Source organism: Gossypium arboreum, chromosome 6 (assembly GCF_025698485.1).
Source record: "Gossypium arboreum isolate Shixiya-1 chromosome 6, ASM2569848v2, whole genome shotgun sequence".
Classification (NCBI taxonomy): domain Eukaryota; kingdom Viridiplantae; phylum Streptophyta; class Magnoliopsida; order Malvales; family Malvaceae; genus Gossypium; species Gossypium arboreum.
This window is the reverse complement of record NC_069075.1, coordinates 139,546,591-139,567,473: the sequence shown is the minus strand read 5'-3', so window position 1 is coordinate 139,567,473 and position 20,883 is coordinate 139,546,591. Positions and strand designations below refer to the sequence as shown.

Genomic DNA, 20,883 nt, shown 5'->3' with positions numbered 1-20,883 from the left:
AATCGATCGTCTTTTTAAATCTTTATAAAAAAAGCCAATAAATATGAAACACATCCATAAACATACATAACCTATAAATAAAAATATTTAAGATATTAATACTTAAAAATTAATTATACAAAATTACAAAAGTGTTTAAAATAACTTTACTTTATGTGAATTTCATTAAAATGTGAGTTTTCTTTCCCTATCCCTTTGACATTGTCTTATTGTTGAACTATTTTTTATTAAATTAATATTTTAATAGACAAATTGTGTTATTCTAATGTGATATGAATGACAAAGAAGCATTATAGATTGCATGTGACCACTCCATAATATTGGAATTAGGTGGTGTTGATTGGTGAGTTTAGGTCTAATCACTCATTATTAATTGAAATAAATAATATTATTTTCGAATGTTAGAAACTAAGCATGGAATAAACCCCAATGTACTCATATTCTATTCTAATGCAACTTGCATGTTTGAGATACTCAAAATACCAATTTCCACATTAAAATAAAAGGAAAATGAAAACCTAGGCCTACCTCATAAATTTATGTTTAAAATTTGTCATAAGTACCTGTATTTTTTATAGATTTAGAATTTAATCATTATACTTTTATTTTCAAGAATGTAGTCCCTCTACTTTTTAATTTTCAAAATTCAGGTCCAATTGTTAACACTGTTAAATTTTTCTTGTTAAATTTGTTGGTGTGACATTCAAAATAAAATAAATTCACTTGGTAGCTATGTAACTAAAAATATGATATTGTAATTAACTTGAATTCCACAAAATAAATTTTAACAATATTAACAGTTGAACCTAAATTTTGACATCTAAAAAGTAAAGAGACTAAAATTTTAAAAATAAAAGTATAGAGACTAAATTTCGAATTTACAAAGAGTATAAGGAATTATGATATATTTTAACCTATATTTGGAATTATATAAATATTGTTATAAATAACCACATCGTCGATAAAAATATCATGGAGGCTCTTGTACTAATAGTCGAATTGCATTTTACCTGCTCTACTCAAAAAATGAGTAAATTAGTTCATGTACGTTAGATCAAAGAGTAAACTGATTCTTCTACTAAAAATTCCACCTGTTTATACTATTAAAAACTAGGCCCTATATACTAGAATGAGGTACACGTGGCTGGTTATTCTGTCAACCATATCAATTTTTAACAATAGAAATAGATGGAATTTTCAACAAAAAATGACTAGTCTGATTTTTAATCTAACGTATAAGGATTAATTTATCCATTTTTTAATAGAGAGAGTAAAATAGAATCTGATTCTTAAAACAGGAGCCTCTATGATAAATTTACTCCACTTTATTATGTCAATTCTTTTATTAAGGTAAAAATTAATATTTGATTATAAAATATTGTTTATGGCTATCAATTTATGGTACGTACAACATATTGTTACCACCACAATCTATTACTTTTTCTTTTTGGTTCCATAAAATCTAATGCTCTTAATAAGATTCACAAATTTATAAAACATAGTAAAGAAGCGAAAGTTAGCAAAAGCATTGTTTGTCACAAGTAAAGATTGTTTTAATTCACGTGTAATTTGGGAGTTAGTCAACCAAACTTTATTAGGCTGTCTCACATTAATTTATCACTTCTATCTAAAACTCTTTTTTTCAAAGTCGGACCGGGTTCACCGTCAACAAAAAGTCAGACCAGGTTCAGTGGTACCAATGTGATTGCTATTTTCTTTTTGGTGAAAAATGTGATTGATAATTTGATTATATTAAGATAAAATTCACACATAATTCTACTAAATTCTAAATAAATTTGGAAAAATCTCTATATAATCAGATCATTACCACTTAAATTAAATTGGATTGATCAGTTGAATCGAAAATAAGTTGAAAGTTCTCTAAGTGAATTGCTCGAAATCAGTAAATAATCGAAAATTGAGATAAAAAATTAGTTGTTAGATCAATTATATATATTGTTATTGGATGCTAACAACCTCTTAATTTAGTGACTAAATCATTATGTTGTAGGCGTGAAAGCTTGGGTTCAATACTAAGCAACCACATTACCCTCATTTAATGATTAAAAAATTATAATTGGACCAATGATCAAATCAATAGTCAAACAAATCAATATCAACTTGGTTATTAACAAACATGGGGTAAGACTCGAATTTGAGACATTTTAGGATTCACATCAACTCTTTTTAGTCATAAATTAATTAATTTATATTTGATATATTCAAGGGTGAAGTCATAAAAATTTTCTAGGGTAGAATTCATTTGTATATTTTTATAAGAGCTAAAATGTAACTTCACAATTTTATTAGTTTATATATTTATAAGCTTTAAAGGATCAAATCAAAATTTATTATTTTGAAGGACAATAATATAATTTTACCATTTATTAAATTAAAATCTTATAAAATTTAAAAATACCAAAAAGTGCAACCTTTCATTTTAGAGAACCAACGCCCTCGATTTTTTTGTCCAATATGATCCTTATATTTGACAAAAACTATACATTTTGGCACTCAAAGATAATATTGTTAACTTTTTAGTGTCTAATTTGGGTTTTAAAGTTGATTTGATAAAAATTCATAATTAGCTAATAATATTAACAATGGAATTTTATTAAATCAACCCTAAAACCGAAATTAAATCACATCCATTGGACTGTGTTTAAAGTAAAATTAAACAAATTCACAATTAACACAAAATATATTCTATTAAAAAGAGCATGAAAAATTTAAATCTAATAATATTAGCAATTAATTTTCATTAAATTAGTCTTAAACCCGAATTAAACACTAAAAAGTTGCCACTATTACCTTTGTGTACTAAAATGCATCACTTTTATTAAATACAAGTACCGAATTAGACAAAAAAAAATATAAGTACCACATTAAAAAATATCAAATTTATGTACCAAATGTTATATTAACCCTAAAATTTATTAAGCGAATATTGTAATGGTTGATGGGAGCTCTCACCAAGATCGTATGTAATCTTTTTGGGAATATTTGTATTAAAAAGAAGTTAGATACTTTGATCCCAAGGGTAATGAAAATTGCTATGGAGAACCTTTTCTCTTTATATTTGTTTTGGTCAAAAATATGCTGTTACCTTTATTAAAATTTTGAGAGTTAATTTTATATTTTTAAATTAAACATTATAATCTAATCATTAAAATTTATTATTATAAAATGTTTAATTTCTATTAATTATATGTCTCGTCAAACAAAAGTAATCTAATTAATATGTCAAATTAGTAAATTTTGATTGGGTATGAGTTTTAGACTAAAAAGTATGAAGACTTAATTGTTAAGTTTCAAAGTATATAGATTAAATCGTAAATTTTCACAAAATACAAAGACAAATTACAAAATTTAACCTTCCTTTTATCTTTTGGTTAAATAGTTGAAGTTATGCCTTAAGTAAAATTTGAAATCAACTTAATTAATTAAAATTTTTCCACTCTTATCCTACTCAAGATAGGCTATGTTCTTGTAGTATATTCTAAGAAAGCTACCATAATGTTTATATTTCATTGTCAAATATGTACCCACCGATGTGATATTTTGTCTCTCATGATCAGAACAAAGTATATTAATCTATATTTCACTTTGTTTTTATTATTTATTGGAACTTGGAAATACAATATATAAATAGATATTAAAATTATCTCAAACCAAAAATTAGTCAAATGAAAAATTATAATTTTATCGATTGAGTCTTAACTCGATTGACATGAATATTGTTATCAATATTGAAGAACGTGAATTTAAATATCTTGAAGCGTATTATATTTTTATTTATAGATTAGAAAGGATTATAAATAATTTTAGATATTATATAAAAAATAAATATCATCAGAATTTATAATAAAATTATTTAAATAATAATAATTTTAAAATAAAATTTATTGCTAAAATTCATTCAACCAAATTCAATTGGAGTGGTACTATCAATACCATTTGATAGAACAAAGACAAATGCTTTTACTTGTCTTTTAGAAGGATACAGCTATGGGTTTGAATGATTTTTATTTTTGGTAGATTTAAAAGTAATTCTACCTTTTGTCCTTCTATTGGTTTGAAACTTCTGTAGACATTAAACTTAGGGTCCTAATCTCCACAACCTAATATTATCATCCACTAAATTTTTTGTTTAAAAAAAATAAAACTTTAGCAAGTGAAATTTGATTTCCAATCTTTTAAGAAGAGTCAATTTTGACTATCAACCTTTCAAAATGAGTTGAATTGTATTTTAATGAAAATACTAACTAAAATGTCAAAATTTTAAAAATGATAACTCGCATGGCAATCCATGAGTACTTCTAATTTTTTGTATTTTATGAACTTATTTTTTGAATATTTTTATAATTTTTAAATTATTTGTTAACATGACATATAACACAAATAGTGTCATTTTAGCATGAAGTACATATGAATTGCCATGTTAGTTGCGACGCCTATATCATTAAAAAAATTCAATTTTTAGTTAGCGTTTCCATTATTTAAAAAAAAAACAAATTGATTCTTTTTTAAATGTCAATGCTCAAATTTAGCTCAAAAAAATAAGTGTCAATTTGACAAAATATGTAATGTTGATACAGGGTACAATAAGGGAGGAGTAGGAGGTGGTGGTGAGTCACATAAAGAGACAGAGAGTCGGTAAGGAACAAAAGGGCAAATTGATTGCTGGAAGAGAGGATATTTGTTTAGAGTAACTTTGGGGGCTTAAAATGTAACACCCTATCCTCGACCCAATCATCGGGTTCAAGCTACGGTGTGCCACATTCGTTGTTAGAGCAACAACGATTAAAATAAATCAATTCAAACTATTAAACATACAAATTTGAACATTATAAGCAATTAATATGATAAGTAATCATTCTCGGGTCTCATACAAGTTTGTGAAAGTTCTAATGCTAATCCGAGATCGATTTAGGATTGAATTATAAAGAAATTTAAATTTTAGGGTTGACGTCGCGACGTAAGGGAATTCCTCATCACAACGTAACATACTATTTGGTCTCGTCGGGATGTCGGGGTTCCTTGTCTCGTCGCGACGTGGTACATTTGACATTGTGACATCACATTCTGTTTCTACAAATCCAGTATAAATAAAAACATACCAAAGCATAATCAAGCCTCTACCTCATTTTAACCAAATATACAGTACTTGTTAAAATATACAGTACCTATAAGTTTAATATTGAGTTATAGCACTTTTATACATATAACCATCATTTTCTATTCATCATTTACTTCCAATCATCCAATCATTCTCATCAACTAATCTAGTATTCATGATATAAGAGATTAAGAGATGCAAACATATATATATATATATATATATATATATATATATATTCATATATCATATCTTATTACTTTATTATCCAACATGAACTCAAAAAGGATATACAGATTCGTCACCCTAGGTTGCCCGACAATAATGATGCTATGGAAATATACTCTACCACCTCGGATTGCTCAACAATGATGGTTTTTAATCAATAACCTGACCCTATGGCATGCTAACTATATCCAACATGGTTCGAACAACTAATAAGGTATCCAATTCTGATTCATTATATATAGTTCAGTTTACATTCAAATATTCAGAATCCATCAACATTTCACAATTTCATAACATATATAACATGATTCAACATAGGTTTATATCAATTATCACATATCAAGTAACCCAGAAATTTTATATTTTATTCAATTTAGTCCCTATTTGATATTCAACCTCAAGCACATCAATTTTATTCAAGTAAACTTCAATAACTTACATTGAATACCATACAATGGAAAATGACATACACATGCAAATACAAGCTAAAATTCCAAGCTACTCATCGACGGCTATGGATTTTTCTTTCCCTCTTGACGAATCTGGTTCGACTTTAGCTAAAGGTTGACATAAAACATATAGCACTATTAATAATCGACCATTTCACAATCAATTATCAATTTGTAAAAACTTTACAATTTATTCAATTGAGTCCCTAAAATCGGGACCAACCTAACTTTAAATTTAAAGCTCCGAATAGAAATCTGATTTCACTATTACTCATTAGGGACCTCCAATTTCTTATTCCTACTTTTAATTTTTAGTTTTATTCAATTTGGTTCCTAATGGACAAAACTATTGATTAAGTTTAAAATTTTAGTCATTTTCTTAAACTAAGCTTAATTTCTATCAATTTAACACTAAAAACTTCAAGAAATCAACAATGGAAACTTCTTAAAGCTTTAACAGTTTTACAAATTGGTACATGGGCTAGCTAAATCAAGCTCCTATGACCTCAAAAATATAAAAATTACAAGAAAATGGACTAAATTGCACTACCAATTAGGGCCGAATGTTTCAAAGCTTCATTAGTTTTTCTTTCTTCTTATTTTCGTTGTTTAGATGAAGAAAATGATGACATTCATCTCTTTCTTCCACTATCTCTGATATACTTACATTAATTAAGTTATTTAAACGTAATTTAATTAAATAAAACTTAAATTAATTAAGCTAATGCCCCTTAATTAGCCGTCCACTAACACATAATTTTGACATGGTCTAATTGTTATTTCAGATCTTTGGTTAATTGCAATTTTAGTTCTCAAGCCATTTTCTAATTAAAAATCTATAACAATTAGACTGTACAATATAGTCTCTGAACCCTAAATAAACACAATTTCGACTAAATTTCTTATCCAAAATTCAATTCACCAATATAATAATTTTGTAAATATTTTTTATTAAATAATTATAGGCTCGGTTTATGAAAATTGGATCTCGAAAATGCATTTTTCAACACCAGTGAAAAGTGGGTCATTACACAAAGGTCAATCCATTCTTCATCCTTAGGAGGATATTTATAGGAGAGGTCATATTGTTCACTAGCGTGACATGGCAAGTTGTTACGAAGAAGATTGTTATCATGCAAAACGTGAAGGGTGTGCACCGTGGGACTTATTTTGTTATGTCTTCAATCAATATGAGGTTGCTATGCCCATGTGAGCCCTTATTGTCTTAAGGGTGTGTTCACACCTAAAAAGCGAGTCCTATGTCTCATCTTAAAAGAGTGAGAGGGTTTGTCAAAAGACCTATCAAGCGAATGGTCATGAGAACAAAAGGTTGATACTCCTCGAACCAAGACGGATGATCAAATGGGATACTTTCTCACGTGAAATTACCGATGTCTCTGCCACTAACACGTATCTAGATAGCGGATATATATAACATGTAAATATTGAGAACAAAATTTATCGTCATGTCTAAAAATTAATCTTGTTCTCCATTATATACAAGAAAAAAAATTAAGTGAAATTATTAAATTAAAGTTGATAAGCTTTTTTAAAAAAATTGTCCTTATGCTTTCCATTTTCAAAGAATGAAGGAAACCGTGATGGATCAACATCTACTCTCTCTATTTGGAAAAACATCTTTTATTTATTTTAATCACTTCGCTTTAAATAATAAGAAGAAAGGAAATAAGTGTTGGATCACACTTTCTTTTGTCTACAAAAGGCAAAATGCCCCACGCTTCGAGTTTGCGGTTTCGAGGCTCTTTTTCTATTAACTGAAAAAATTCAAATCAAATTAGATCTACCCAATAAAGAAAGCTAAGTACCTAACCAAAAAATTAGGGTTAATTATGTTACACGTCCCCATGTTACGGTTTATTAGTCCCTAAATTCCAAAATTTTTTGAATAAATTTTCAAAATATCAATATCGTATTGGTTAGGTTTTTCAACCGACTTGTCAGCTTAAGCATTAAATACAGAGGCGAAGTTAAGAAATTTTTTTAAAGGCTAAAATTATATTTATTTTTTATGAGAGCTAAAATGTAATTTTTTTATCATTGCAAGCTTATAATTTCGTAATTTTTAGGATTAAATCTCAAAATTAACATTTTAAGGAGTCCAAAATGTAATTTTATAATATATTAATTGATAAGTTCTTAAAATTTAAAGTTTAAATTACAATTTTTCTATTTTAAGGGGGTTAAGGCCCTTTTTTGCCCCATTTAACTTCACCCTTGGTTAAATGTTAGTTCGATTATGGCATGTGACATATTTAAAAGATGTAAAACAAATTTTAAACATGTTTGCGCCTATCGTGTGATCAATTTGGATTTGACATATTAAAAAAGAAGAAGAGGAAATTACCTTCAAAAAATTTTATGACACTATTTTAACATGTCAAGTCCAAATTATCAATGCAATAAGTATACATGTGTTTAATCTTTTATTTATGTCTTTTAAATAAGCTCTAAGTCAAATTAGAGTTGACATTTAACACCCTAGCTAGAGTTAGGTTGATGGAAAGACAGAATTGATAGGATATTGATATTTTAATATCACAATTAAATGATTCAAACAAATTTATGGACCAATTTAAAATGTAGACTATTTTTTTGGGATGTATAATGTAATTAATTGAAAAAATTAAAGTAGGGACTTCACTTGACTTCATGATTTTTATTTTAAAACAATCTCATTGTAGGCTTTGATTATATCTGTTTTTTTAACACAATGTCTAGAATTACTCATAGCCCCTCACAACTCATAAATAGGAAGATAATGCATTTCAGTGCACTCAAACCCACGTACTCTTACATTGACAACAATACCCATATCAATGGAGTTAAGATTCAATCTGCCATAACTTTTATTTAATCTTATAGAGGAAGACTTTAATTGGATTAAGAGAAATTCAATGGAGACCAATAAAGAAATTTCAAAAAATGACAAATATAATTAGGCTAACAACCTTATTAATTAAATGATAAGTTGCGTCAACGATTATACTAAAAATATATATTCCTTTTCAAGAGAAAATTAGTTAAATTTGAGTTAAAAAATGCAAATATTAAACCTTTAAAGATTGGCTGATGCCATTTATAAATTATTTTTATATTAAATAAAGTGACGAGTTTTTTTTTTAATCGTGTAATACAATAACATAATTTTTTTTCCCTTTAGATAAGAGCTATTCATAAGCAAATTCTTGAAATATTAATTTAATATTTGTAATATTTTTTCTGAATTTAGATAGATATTTTAATGATTGAATTAAGGTATTTTTAATATCCGTTTTATGTTTCATAGAAATTAATTTTATAAGGGTTTGAGATTATTCTTCCTAACAGTATTATTTTCAAGATTCAAACTCGAGTCGTTCTTTTAAAAGTAAATTATGTCTTATCATTGTACTCAATACTTGTTGATATGAATTCAGATATTTCAATTACCATTCACCACGAGTTCGAAATAAATGAATACATTAACAATTTTAAATTTAAATATCATAATTCATTACGCATATTACTTTTTAAAATTTTATATTATTTACTTACTAAATAAATATTCAATGGGTTATGATAACTAGCCGATAATTTATTTAATTTAATTTATATTTAAATAATAATATTCAATTTAAACAAATAATAAACATATTTTTATAAACCAAACCTTTGAATTTGAATAATTCAATCCAATCCTCTTCTTTTAACAAATTTAAAATAAATATAAAAAAAAAACACTTGGATATCCTTAAATAGAAGCATGCACATCAACCACGTGAATGTACATAATTAGTAATAGATTAATCCGTAATATCTACCCAACCAATTTTATATTTTAATATAAATATAAATATTAAGGAATAATTCACATGGATTAAATACATTGAACTTATCACATAAAATAAAAATTAGCCTATGAGATTTACTTACTTTTGTCGAAAGCTATGCTCAAAATCGAGAAAGTATGAGGCAAGCATTTTCTTATTTTATTGGAAAAGGTCACAATGTGCTTACTTAAAATATATACTATGGTGGTCCATTAAAGTTTATCTCTGCGATAACAACAAATTTCAATAATAATAATAATAATAATTTGATTTTCAACATTTTATTTTATTTTAATAGAATTTAAACCTTTATTATAGTTATTAAAAGATTTAATACCGTAACTGAATTTGATAAATTTTTAATATAATATTTATGTTACGTTTCTATTAAACTTGATATCTGTATTTGATAAAAGTTGTAAATTTTGTTAATTTTTAGTGTTTGACCTATGTTTTAGAGTTGACTCAGTGAAATTTCGTAAATTAGTTAATAATATTGGCAATTAACTTTCATCAAATCGACTTAAAAACTTGAATTAAATCATATCCATCAAATTATATTTGACAAATTAAGCGTAAAATTAAATAAATTCACAATAACACTAATTTTATTCTATTAACTGAATCATGAAAATTTCAGACCTAATAATATTAGTGATTAAATTTCATCAAATTCACTCTAAAACCCCAGATTAAAAATTAAAAAATTAGCACTGTTTTTTTAATAGCAAAATATGTAACTTTTATCAAATACAATTACTAAATAGTGTGAAACTTGAATACCCAATTAATATAGGGTAAACTATCAAAATAATCACTTTTATTTATCTCAAATTATATTTTAGTCACTTATATTTAAAATGTTACGTTTTAGTCACTTACGTTATCGCGTTTTAGTATTTTAGTCACTGAGCCGTTAATTGTCGTTAACGGTGTAACGGTAAGTTGACATGACACTTAAATCATCATTTCAAATAAAATTTTTTGATTAATTTATACAATCGGTCCCCATATTTTTTTGTTTTGATTTGTAACGGTGTAACGGTTTTTCTATGTTTTTCATTTGTTAAAACTAGTCCTAATACTTTTGTTTTTTTTAAAACAATATTTTTTCGAGTGAAGCAAGTTTATGGACTAGTTTTAACAAATGAAAAATATAGAAAAATTACGTTAAAAGAAATGAAGAAGGGAGGAAAACAAAAGGAGAAACAGAATAGAATGAAAAATAAATAAAAAAGGAAAGTTAAAAGAACAAAAAAGAAAAAATTAAATTGCTCAAAAAAAAGATCAATTGTAGAATTTAACTTAAAATTTTCATTTGAAATGATAATTTAGCATGCCACGTCAGCATACCATTAATGGTAATTAATGGATCAATGATTAAAACGTTACAACACGATAACATAAGTGAGTAAGATGTAACATTTCAAATATAAATAACTAAAATGTAACTCGAGGCAAACAAAAATGATAATTTTAACAATTTACCCTAAATTAAACTTTATTAAAAATTTAATTTTAAGTGTAAATATATATGGTTTTTTTAATCGATTCCCAAAAAATGCCGTAAAAGAACGGGACATTCGTTTAAGTCAAAAGAATTTGCATAAAGAGCCTTGTATTAGTCAAACATCATAATCTAGATTAACACTTAAAATACATAAAAAAGGAAATTTTATGAGGAAACAACAATCTTATTTTAATAATAAATGATAAATTAGAAACCCAAAATCCATAAACATCTAAATTAACTCAAAAGAATAAATTTTATTAGAAAACAACAATCTTATTTTAAGCAAATTTTGATAAATTAAGAAACACAAAAACCATCAACGTCACTCATTTTCCAAAAGGCGAAGATAAGAACAAATCTAAACCGTTCAATACTAAAATATCAAATCTCTAGGAGTTTTTATTACAATATGGTAAAGATAAAAGAAGTTTTATATTTATAGTAATTTTTTGTCACCTAGTAATCTTAGATTTTTAGGTGTTTTCATACTTACGTTAGTTAGCTAGTTATAAAAAAATTAAATCGTTGAGTGACTATTTTGTAATTTTTATAATTAAATGAGAAAAAAGAAATTTACTAATAACGAGTGACTATTAATATAATTTAACCCAAAATTAATAATTTTTTTCAAAAATATTTTTTTAATAAAACAATTTAATCATTAAGAGGAGGCTATCTTCTTTGAAAGAAGTTTTGAAGTATCATTTGTTTAGAGTCGATGAGCCTTTTAATAGGCTTCTATTTCTCTAATTAAGATTTTGTCTCCCAACCATGTGAAGAACTTGAGTCCTTGAGGCGATCAGTTCAACAAAGTGAGAATGTCTTATTGAGATGGTTCATGTGTAACGTACAACCACTTACAAAGAAAATATCAACATTTGCACTTGATAAGGTTTATGCTCATGCCTTACAACATATAAGGTATAAGGCACTTGTGGACAAATGTGTTATCACTAAGACTAGCCCATGCATGTTTTATCTCAACAAAACGTCTCCACTTTATTAAGTTCACCACCTCGTACACTTAAAAATTCTACATAAAATCAGAGACAAAACCTTATTAAAAACTCTGTCGAGAAATCCATTAATTCTAAGCAAATAGCACTCTACAGGCTTCACTAAAAAGAATCAGCCCCTTCAACCGTGATTGTCAATCAAGCTTCAATTATTAAATCAACTAAAATTTTAAACATACAAAAATTTAATAACTCAAAGCATAATTAGATAAAAGTTTATTCATGCACAAAAGGAAACGTCACATGCCGTCAATCAAAGCTAACCGAAAACCTGTCCAATCCCGTCATTTGAAAAAACAAAATCTAAGAAAATAATTTTAGTCAATTTTCTAATTCACCTTTATTATTATTATTATTATTCTATTTATTTGTTTTTTTGGATTTTTCCCGATGACGATATAGCCCCTTCTCATTCGCCACCATTTCCACGGCCAGACTGTATGTGTTTAAATCTCCTGTTCTTTACGTTTTTTTCTTTCCTCCCTTTTTTTAATACGAAAAACCCGCGGGGGACTCCCAATAGCCATTACTGCTGCTATCCTACGACTAGTGCGCACATCCACAGCTCTACGACTACGTGTCATCTCCAGTTTGCTTCTAATTTTACGTGTGCCGTTTTTACGTAAGGACAGGTCCACGCATCCGGTGCACGTTAGCTTTCAACACCTTCTTCACCTCCCTTCTTTTATATTTTAATATTTCATAATAAGTTTTGCCACCGTTTCTTTCTCTTAGCTGCACTACAGAAAATAAAAAGAAAGAAACCCTTTGAAAACCTTTTTTAGACTTCAGCTTTCTATTCGGTTATATTACTAATACTAAAAGCCAAGCCAACTTTACGTTGTTCTTTCGATATTATAAGCCTTTTGTTTTTTCATTCATAAAATTTGATCAGTTTCGCTGATATCATCGGGTTTTTTTTTCTTTTTATCAGAGCTTGAATCTGGGTTTTTGGGGTTCTTTTCATTTGTAGCTTGAATCTGGGTTTTTGGGGTACTTTCATTTGCAGGAGTTGTACGGAATGTGAAGGTGGTTTTTGAGTTGGTTTTTGAAAGGGGAGAAAAGAACGAAGAGAAAAAGAGAGTGGAGGGTAAGTGATCTCGTGAGGCCCGTGAGAAAATGCCTCATCGAACGACTTACTTCTTCCCTAGGCAATTTCCCGATCGTGGGGTCGAAACATCTACGAAACAGCTATTGGATCACGAGAAAAAGGTCGATAAAGAAACATCAGCCGTAGCTGCTACAACAGCGGTTAGTGAAAATGACCGGAGCAAGTCGATCTCAAGGGCGGCTGCTCAGAAAGAGTTTGCGGTGGAAGCTGTTAAGCCTGATTACTCGCCGTTGTCGGATCTTTTCACCGACGAGAAGCTTCAAGCTAAGAAACAACAGCTCGCTGCTTTCCGCGATTTGTTATTCAAGAAAAAAACTACTACTGAGAGATCACGTTACGTGAAACCATCGATTACTGATTATCATCATGAAGATCGCGAGTTGTTGTTACCTCCAGAGCCAGCTCCGACGCCTCCTCCTCCCGTGCCGGAAACCACCGTCGTTGTTGATGACCTTAGTGTTGACCGAAACTTTGACGGCCAGGTATCACTGCCGAGGTTCTCGAGTGGTAGCAGTTATGAAGGGAGCTTGTTTTCTGGGACGACATTGGATGGTAACTTGTCAAGTGAGGTTAAAGATACATGGACTAAGGACTCATCTCCAGCGGCTGTGCCGGCGACAGGGGAAGTACAGGAACCGGGGTCGGAGGAGAAAAAAGATAGCTTAGCTCTCAAGTCAAAGGAGAGTTACTATTTGCAGATTATGCTAGCTAGAAGGCTTACTTCTCAAGCAAGTCTCCTCAGCGAACCCTTGCTTTTACAAGAGTTTCGCGGACCTGGTGCCACCGATGCAGAAACTGTTTCTTATCGTCTATGGGTATCTTATTTTCTCGTCATTGTCGCTTGAATTTTTTCTCCTATCCTGAACTTGATCTTAATAGTTTCTTTTAGGTATTGAATGTGAATAAATGTGATTGTTGTATGCTTAATTTGCAGGTTAGTGGGTGTTTATCATATAGTGATAAGATTTCAGATGGTTTTTATAGTATTCTTGGAATGAATCCATATCTATGGGTGATGTGTAATGAGTTTGAAGAAGGAAGACGCTTACCACCTTTAATGTCTCTTAAAGCAATTGAACCCAACGAGACATCTATGGAGGTTGTTCTTGTTGATAAACGCGGGGATAACCGTCTCAAAGAACTCGAAGATAAAGCACAAGAGTTATATTGTGCTTCAGAAAATACCTTAGTGTTGGTCGAGAAGCTTGGAAAACTTGTTGCTATATACATGGGGTAGGTTTCTCCCTTTTTACCCTTAAGGGTTAATTTTTTTTCACTATTTTCTAATCTATTTTCCTTTGTGTTTGAATTGTTATATATTTAGGGGAACTTTTCCGGTGGAGCAAGGGGATCTTCACAACCGCTGGAAATTGGTCAGTACGAGATTGAAGGATTTTCATAAGTGTATTGTGCTTCCCATTGGCAGCCTATCCATTGGACTTTGCAGGCATCGTGCAATCCTCTTTAAGGTGCCAAAACATAGCCTTTTTTGTTGTTGTTGTTCTAGCTTATCATCTCAAATACTTATGATCAACCCACACGTACACAAAGAAAAACGCTAGAGAAAAGGTTGTGATGGAAGAAGTACTGATGTATAAATTTGTCTATATTCAAACCCTTGTTTTGTATAGGTAGTAGTGAACGTTAGAAGTTTATTTTTATTGTACTTTTTAAGTGGTTGGGTGTTTAAATCTTGGGTTGAACTTCTAGTATTAGGTCCCCTATAGCATCGATGGAACTATATTCCTTGTTTTGTTTTTGGCACGACTAAAACTTTGAAAAGGAAGTTCAAAGTTCAATTGGGGTAGAAGTAACTGCTAGTAAATGCTGGGATGTAGAACAGTAAGGCAGATTGTTCTGAGGTAGAAGTTTGGGAACTTTTTGAGTGATCCTAGTTTGAGAAGGGTTCTTCATATGTGATCTTATTTACCCTATATGTTTGTTTCTCTTATTCTCTTTTCTTTGGTCTGAAATTCTTCTGGAATGAAAAGCATTTTCTTTGTGGGTGTATATATACTGTATGTATTTTTGAAGGTCTGGATTGGATAAGTTTTCTCTTATTTTGACTGAAAGTGAGTGTTTTCAAAAATTGTTTTATTGGAAATGACTCTTGTATAATTTTCCAGTAACAAGGACTACCTTTTCCTATAGTACAAGAACTTTTTAAACCATATATGAATGTCTTTAACAGGGGGCATTGGTATTGCAACTGAATTAGGAGCATCAGTGACACCCAGAACTATAGCCAGTCTATTATGAGTTCTCCCTATTCCATGATCATTCAGTGAGGTATTTGTAGCCTGCCATGGTGAATTCACAAGGTTTTGTGAAATATTTGATTCTTATGGGGTCCTCATGGGAGGACCAGGCCGTTTCCCCTCTTATCAATTATTTTTTCACTTTTTAAGAATGGATTTCGCTTTCTGAAACCTGGTGTTGTAAAATGAACTTTTAAAGCTTTTAGATAGACATTTTCTCTTCTTCAGAATTTAAAATATTTAAAAGACATTAGCTTGTTCCCAAGTGTTGCACTTCATGATATTCTCTTTGCTAGACCAGGATACCTGATGAAGAATGGATGTTCGATTTGATCGATTTATGAGTTTATGCTGATGTGTAAAATGTTCGTGTACTTATGGCCTGGTCACCCTAAAAATGTAGATGTCTTGCAGCGGATGGCTCTGGTTTGGGATTTTTCACTAACATGGTGTATTGTTTACATATGCAGAAATTGGCAGATTATATAGGCTTGCCGTGTAGGATTGCTAAAGGATGCAAATATTGTGCAGCAGATCATCGTTCTTCTTGCCTTGTTAAAATTGAAGATGACCGACAGTCATCAAGGTAAGCTACACAAAATTTTAGTTATTCTACTTAATCTTGTTTAGTTGTCTGAGCGGTGTAGTTATTTTACATTTAATATCATCACAGTTCTCACCACTCCATTATATTGTTATGTCAGGATATAAAAAAGTGCACAAAACTTCCATTTTTTAATAGAATTTCATTCGTTTCCAAGATTTTCTCTTTCTATTATATGTTTGTTGCTAATACATTGTCTAGCAGGGAATATGTAGTTGATCTTGTTGGGGAGCCAGGAAATCTCCATGGCCCAGATTCATCTATCAATGGAGGATTCCTTTCTTCCATGCCTTCACCATTTCAAATTTCTCATCTTAAAGAATTCCAGCAACCTTACATGGATAATTCATCTTACTGTCAGATAATAGACTCAAAGAGTTCTAGTTCTCATTATAGGAATCCTCTACATTCTGGTAAGTCATTTGGATACATATTCTGCAAAATAAATCAAACTCTTAAAAGTGAAACTAAACAGTGAACTTCAATCTCCTGCAGGTGGCTTTGAGAAATCTCAACAGTTGAAGGACAATGGTTTGCTTGGAAACCAAAAGCCATCAATACATGCAGCAACTGACCGAGATTCTTTTGGAAAGGGGATGCCTTTGGAAACAGCAGCTGGATCAACAATGAATTCTAGACATTGCAGAGATAAAGTTGCCAAAGAACAAACACTTAAAGAAGAAATTGGTGTATCTGGAAGTCCAGTGGTAAAAAGTGAAAAGCAGTTGAAAGTTAACTTACCTAGTCAGTCAGATCTAGAGGAGATAGGGGCTGAACTTGATAATCAAGGCAGGTTCTCCACTGTTTCCATCCCGAGATATCTACATCTTGAACCTTCTCTTGCAATGGACTGGCTTGAGATATCATGGGATGAATTGCGTATTAAGGAGCGTGTTGGTGCTGGTACTTCTCTAAGGCCTTCTTATTTGGAGATAAATATACTTCATCTTTCCTTCTCTTCAAGCATTTTCAAAATTGGCTCTCTCAGAAGATAAACAGTGAAGCTCGTACTGACTTTTTTGTTTCAAATCTCATTTTGCAGGCTCATTTGGAACAGTTCATCGTGCTGAGTGGCATGGATCGGTTAGTATTTTTTCTTTCTTGCAACTGAAAATCATTGGTGTGTGGATTTAATGGATGATGGATGATTTTGATATAATTCTTTTCCCTTGGTTAATGAATGTATAGAATGCGGGGTTGCTGTAGTCTTATAGTAATTAACAACTGCTGTTCCAATGCAGGATGTTGCTGTCAAAGTCTTGACTGTCCAAGATTTTCATGATGATCAGTTGAAAGAGTTTCTGAGAGAGGTTTGTAGTGGATAAAACCTAAAAATCAATAAATGTTATTATCCGTATTGTGTTAGAACTACACATTTCCTTTGGACAGGTGTCATTTTCTCATTGCATAAGTAATACATGTTATGCAGCAACTATTTCTGTATATTGAGTTGAGGCATGCTCCTCATCTAATAACGTACCATTAAGTTTTCTGCTTTTTATTCTTATTCTTTTGGGATTCTTTTCCCTGCATGATCTGTTTCAGCCCTTTATCAACAAAAGCAATCATCTAATTATTACTTGTATTTGTGCTTGGAAGCAGGGGAGGATACCAAAAAAATAAAAAAATTTCAATTCAGCCACTTTATAGATATTAAATTATAAATTCATATATGGTAAAATTGCACTTTGGCCCTCCCAAAAAGGAAAAAATAATCTGTTTTAGTCCTTTCAACAATGATGAAATCATAAACTAATGTATATGATAAAATTATATTCTGACCTCCCAAAAATTTATTGTTCAATTTCGGCCCTTACTAAAAAAAATTCTAGATTCACCCTTGCATGGAAGGCTATTTCTTAGTGATGCATTGATGTGAAGGAGCACGTGTGATGTTACTACCTCCTATAAATTCCTGAGTAAGATGGATGTAGTCATTTGATATAAACTATAACTTCTGTTCATATGCATTTTTCAGGTTGCTATAATGAAACGTGTTCGACATCCAAATGTGGTCCTTTTTATGGGTGCTGTTACAAAAAGGCCTCATCTGTCAATTGTGACAGAGTATCTTCCGAGGTAATAACTGTTATAATTTAAGATAATGAAATGATATCTCTATGAGAAATAACACATGGCTGACACCTGGTTTTTGTCATTGTCAAACAGGGGTAGTTTATACCGCCTCATTCATAGGCCTAGTGCTGGAGAAACACTTGATCAGAGGCGGCGATTGCGTATGGCATTGGATGTGGTTCGTACTGTTCTCTACTTGTACATTTTATCTATTGTTGCAATCTGCTGTTAGCACAACATTAATGTTCTATGTTGGAAATAGGCCAAGGGGATCAACTATCTTCATTGCCTTAATCCTCCCATAGTTCACTGGGATCTCAAGTCACCCAACCTGTTGGTTGATAAGAACTGGACAGTTAAGGTATATAAATAAAGAGTTCTTCATTTTGCTTTTTTTTTTTTTTTGGTTTGTTTATTTTGCAATTTTTCTTTTCAAATGAACAATTTCCAATTTCTTATGTCATGCCCAGGTGTGTGATTTTGGATTGTCTAGATTCAAAGGGGGCACTTTTATATCATCAAAATCTGTGGCGGGAACAGTAAATACCCCGTAACCTCCTTTTCTCTTGTGTACTGCCTTTATAGCTGGTGCACACACCAGTAGGTAGCTTGCTTTTAAAGGCAATTATTTCAAATATATCAAATATATACGTTACCACAGCTATTGTTGGTTTGCTATGTGGGGGATTCCAAATCATGACATTTGATCTATATTAAGACAACAATCACAATCACTATCATAAAACCCTGTCCTTGTTCAGTTTTGCACAATGATGAACAGATACAACAATTGCAGACTTGCATTCTATATGAACTTGGATGTTTCTTTCAATCTCATGTACCTTGAACACTTTTCTTCCTATTGCATCAATCAGCATCTAAATCTCTTGTTTTCATTTTCAGCCTGAGTGGATGGCTCCAGAATTCCTTCGTGGAGAGCCTTCAAATGAAAAATCTGATGTTTACAGTTTCGGAGTAATCCTATGGGAACTTATTACCATGCAACAACCATGGAATGGACTCAGTCCTGCCCAGGTTGATAAATTTGGTTTTCTTATTTTTCATTATGGTTCTTTTCTTATTCTTACCAAATGCAATCATAAATATCAACGTAATTGACCAACTGTTGGAAGTATTTCAATGCTGTATTTCTTAATTCTGTTTCTTGTGGTGCTGCAAATTGTAGGTGGTTGGTGCTGTAGCTTTCCAGAATAGGAAGCTTGCCATTCCTCCGAACACCTCCCCCAAATTGGTTTCCCTCATGGAATCTTGTTGGGCCGAGTAAGTATATACTTTGTCCTAGATATATTCACTGCACTTAATTTTATATGATGATGAGTTAGAATAGGGGAGTCTCTATAGCTATCTTTTCTCTGTATGCATCGGTCCTGGTAGGACCAAGGAGCAGTTTTACGGGCAATAAGGAGAGAGATTAGCAGTAGCTTACTCTCTAAGTAAAAGAAAAATGAAAAAAACAAACCCAAGTTTCATTGAACATACTTGAACTTCACGGTCACATCTATCCCGACTAACGTAGGTGCCAAGTATTTCTTGGATTTGCTGGAGTTATATTTGAGAATACTAAAAATTCCCGATGATAATTGGTATATGTGCACTTTTGCAGTGATCCCGCTCAACGGCCGTCTTTTGGTAATATAGTAATAGCACTAAAGAAGTTGCTGAAATCTCCATTGTAGCGATGCAGAAAGGAAAACAGTAACAATGGGTGTCGTTTGAATAACCTGAAAGCAGCTGATTTTGGAGATTCCACTAACTTTTGTTTTTGGTTCCAGGCAACTGTAGATGTTTTATCTAACCCATTTGGAAGGCAGTTCCCATTAGAAGTTGAGGCCTATAACGATAATTAATAATAAGGGGAAAAAATATAGCAAAGCTGTAATGAGTTGCTGTGTTTATTATATGTAGGTTTTGCATGGGGGGTTGCCTTTTCTTACATAAAGCAATTTGCCAGTGTATGTAAAATCCGAATGTTTATGAATTCGGATTGGTTATGATATGTTGGTATGTTTTTGGTGTTCTTATTCATGCCAATGATGGAACAAAAAACTTGGGAGAGGATTAAGCAAGAAAAAAAGTTTGCTTTAGCCCCTACTTTTGTGTTCATTTTGCCGTGTTTGTAATCTACTAGAAGTTGAATTAAGATCCTGTCAAACCAGCATTGAATGAGAGTGAGGGTGGCAGTGAGATAGAATATATTGTACTGGTGTGTTTGGATTCAAGAATAGGAAGGGGTATTTTTAATAAAAATATATTATTAAAAGTATTTTTATACCAGTTAATAATATATATTAAAATTATGTTTTATTAAGTTAACAAACAGTTTCTCAACTTCTGTGAAGGTGGGATTGGATTGAACCAAAATAAAATTAAGTTGCTCTAGAGATCCCATCGTGCTAGAGGCGTGATAGCCTTAATATTTTTCAACATAAGTAATTATTTATTAATCATATGTAATAATTTTTGAAAATTTATCAAATATAAATAAATATTAAAGATTTTCATTTTATTCAACATAATGTCTTCTTCATCTCTTTAATAGGAGTTACTTCAAAACATAGCATTGACAGTATCATAATTGAATTGGAGAGAGGTGAGGGGTGTTTGGAGTCCAAGGAATCTGCAGAGTTGAAAACGTTTAAAAAAAGAAGGCGCTTCGTG

At 30.6% G+C, this 20,883-nt stretch overlaps 1 protein-coding gene across 9 annotated transcripts; it reads left to right on the top strand.

Moving 5' to 3' along the window:
• The first annotated feature begins 12,390 nt into the window (after positions 1-12,390).
• Positions 12,391-20,472, top strand: LOC108486194 (serine/threonine-protein kinase CTR1-like). Of its 9 annotated transcripts, none has more exons than XM_017790088.2 (16): positions 12,391-12,777; positions 13,165-14,081; positions 14,201-14,499; positions 14,591-14,735; positions 15,995-16,110; positions 16,333-16,541; positions 16,624-17,031; positions 17,171-17,211; positions 17,370-17,438; positions 18,107-18,207; positions 18,298-18,382; positions 18,467-18,565; positions 18,675-18,743; positions 19,108-19,239; positions 19,391-19,485; positions 19,829-20,472. In XM_017790088.2, the coding sequence occupies exons 2-16, from the start codon at positions 13,275-13,277 to the stop codon at positions 19,899-19,901; spliced, it is 2,748 nt and encodes a 915-aa protein (XP_017645577.1). In that variant the 5' UTR covers positions 12,391-12,777; positions 13,165-13,274; the 3' UTR covers positions 19,902-20,472. The 9 variants fall into 9 exon arrangements, 6 of the variants coding, with proteins under 6 accessions (XP_017645577.1, XP_052885537.1, XP_052885539.1 ...); XM_053029577.1 differs by having other exon boundaries at positions 12,391-12,787; XM_017790087.2 differs by having other exon boundaries at positions 12,392-12,806.
• The last annotated feature ends 411 nt before the right edge of the window (positions 20,473-20,883 follow it).

What these genes read in the sequence shown, in the direction of transcription:
- LOC108486194 (XM_017790088.2), top strand. Translation starts at nt 13,275, where the DNA reads ATGCCTCATCGAACGACTTACTTCTTCCCTAGGCAATTTCCCGATCGT. An exon ending in TAAGGAGCGTGTTGGTGCTG is followed by an intron (nt 17,032 to 17,170) that starts GTACTTCTCTAA and finishes CTCATTTTGCAG; the next exon opens with GCTCATTTGGAACAGTTCAT. An exon ending in TGCGTATGGCATTGGATGTG is followed by an intron (nt 18,383 to 18,466) that starts GTTCGTACTGTT and finishes TGTTGGAAATAG; the next exon opens with GCCAAGGGGATCAACTATCT.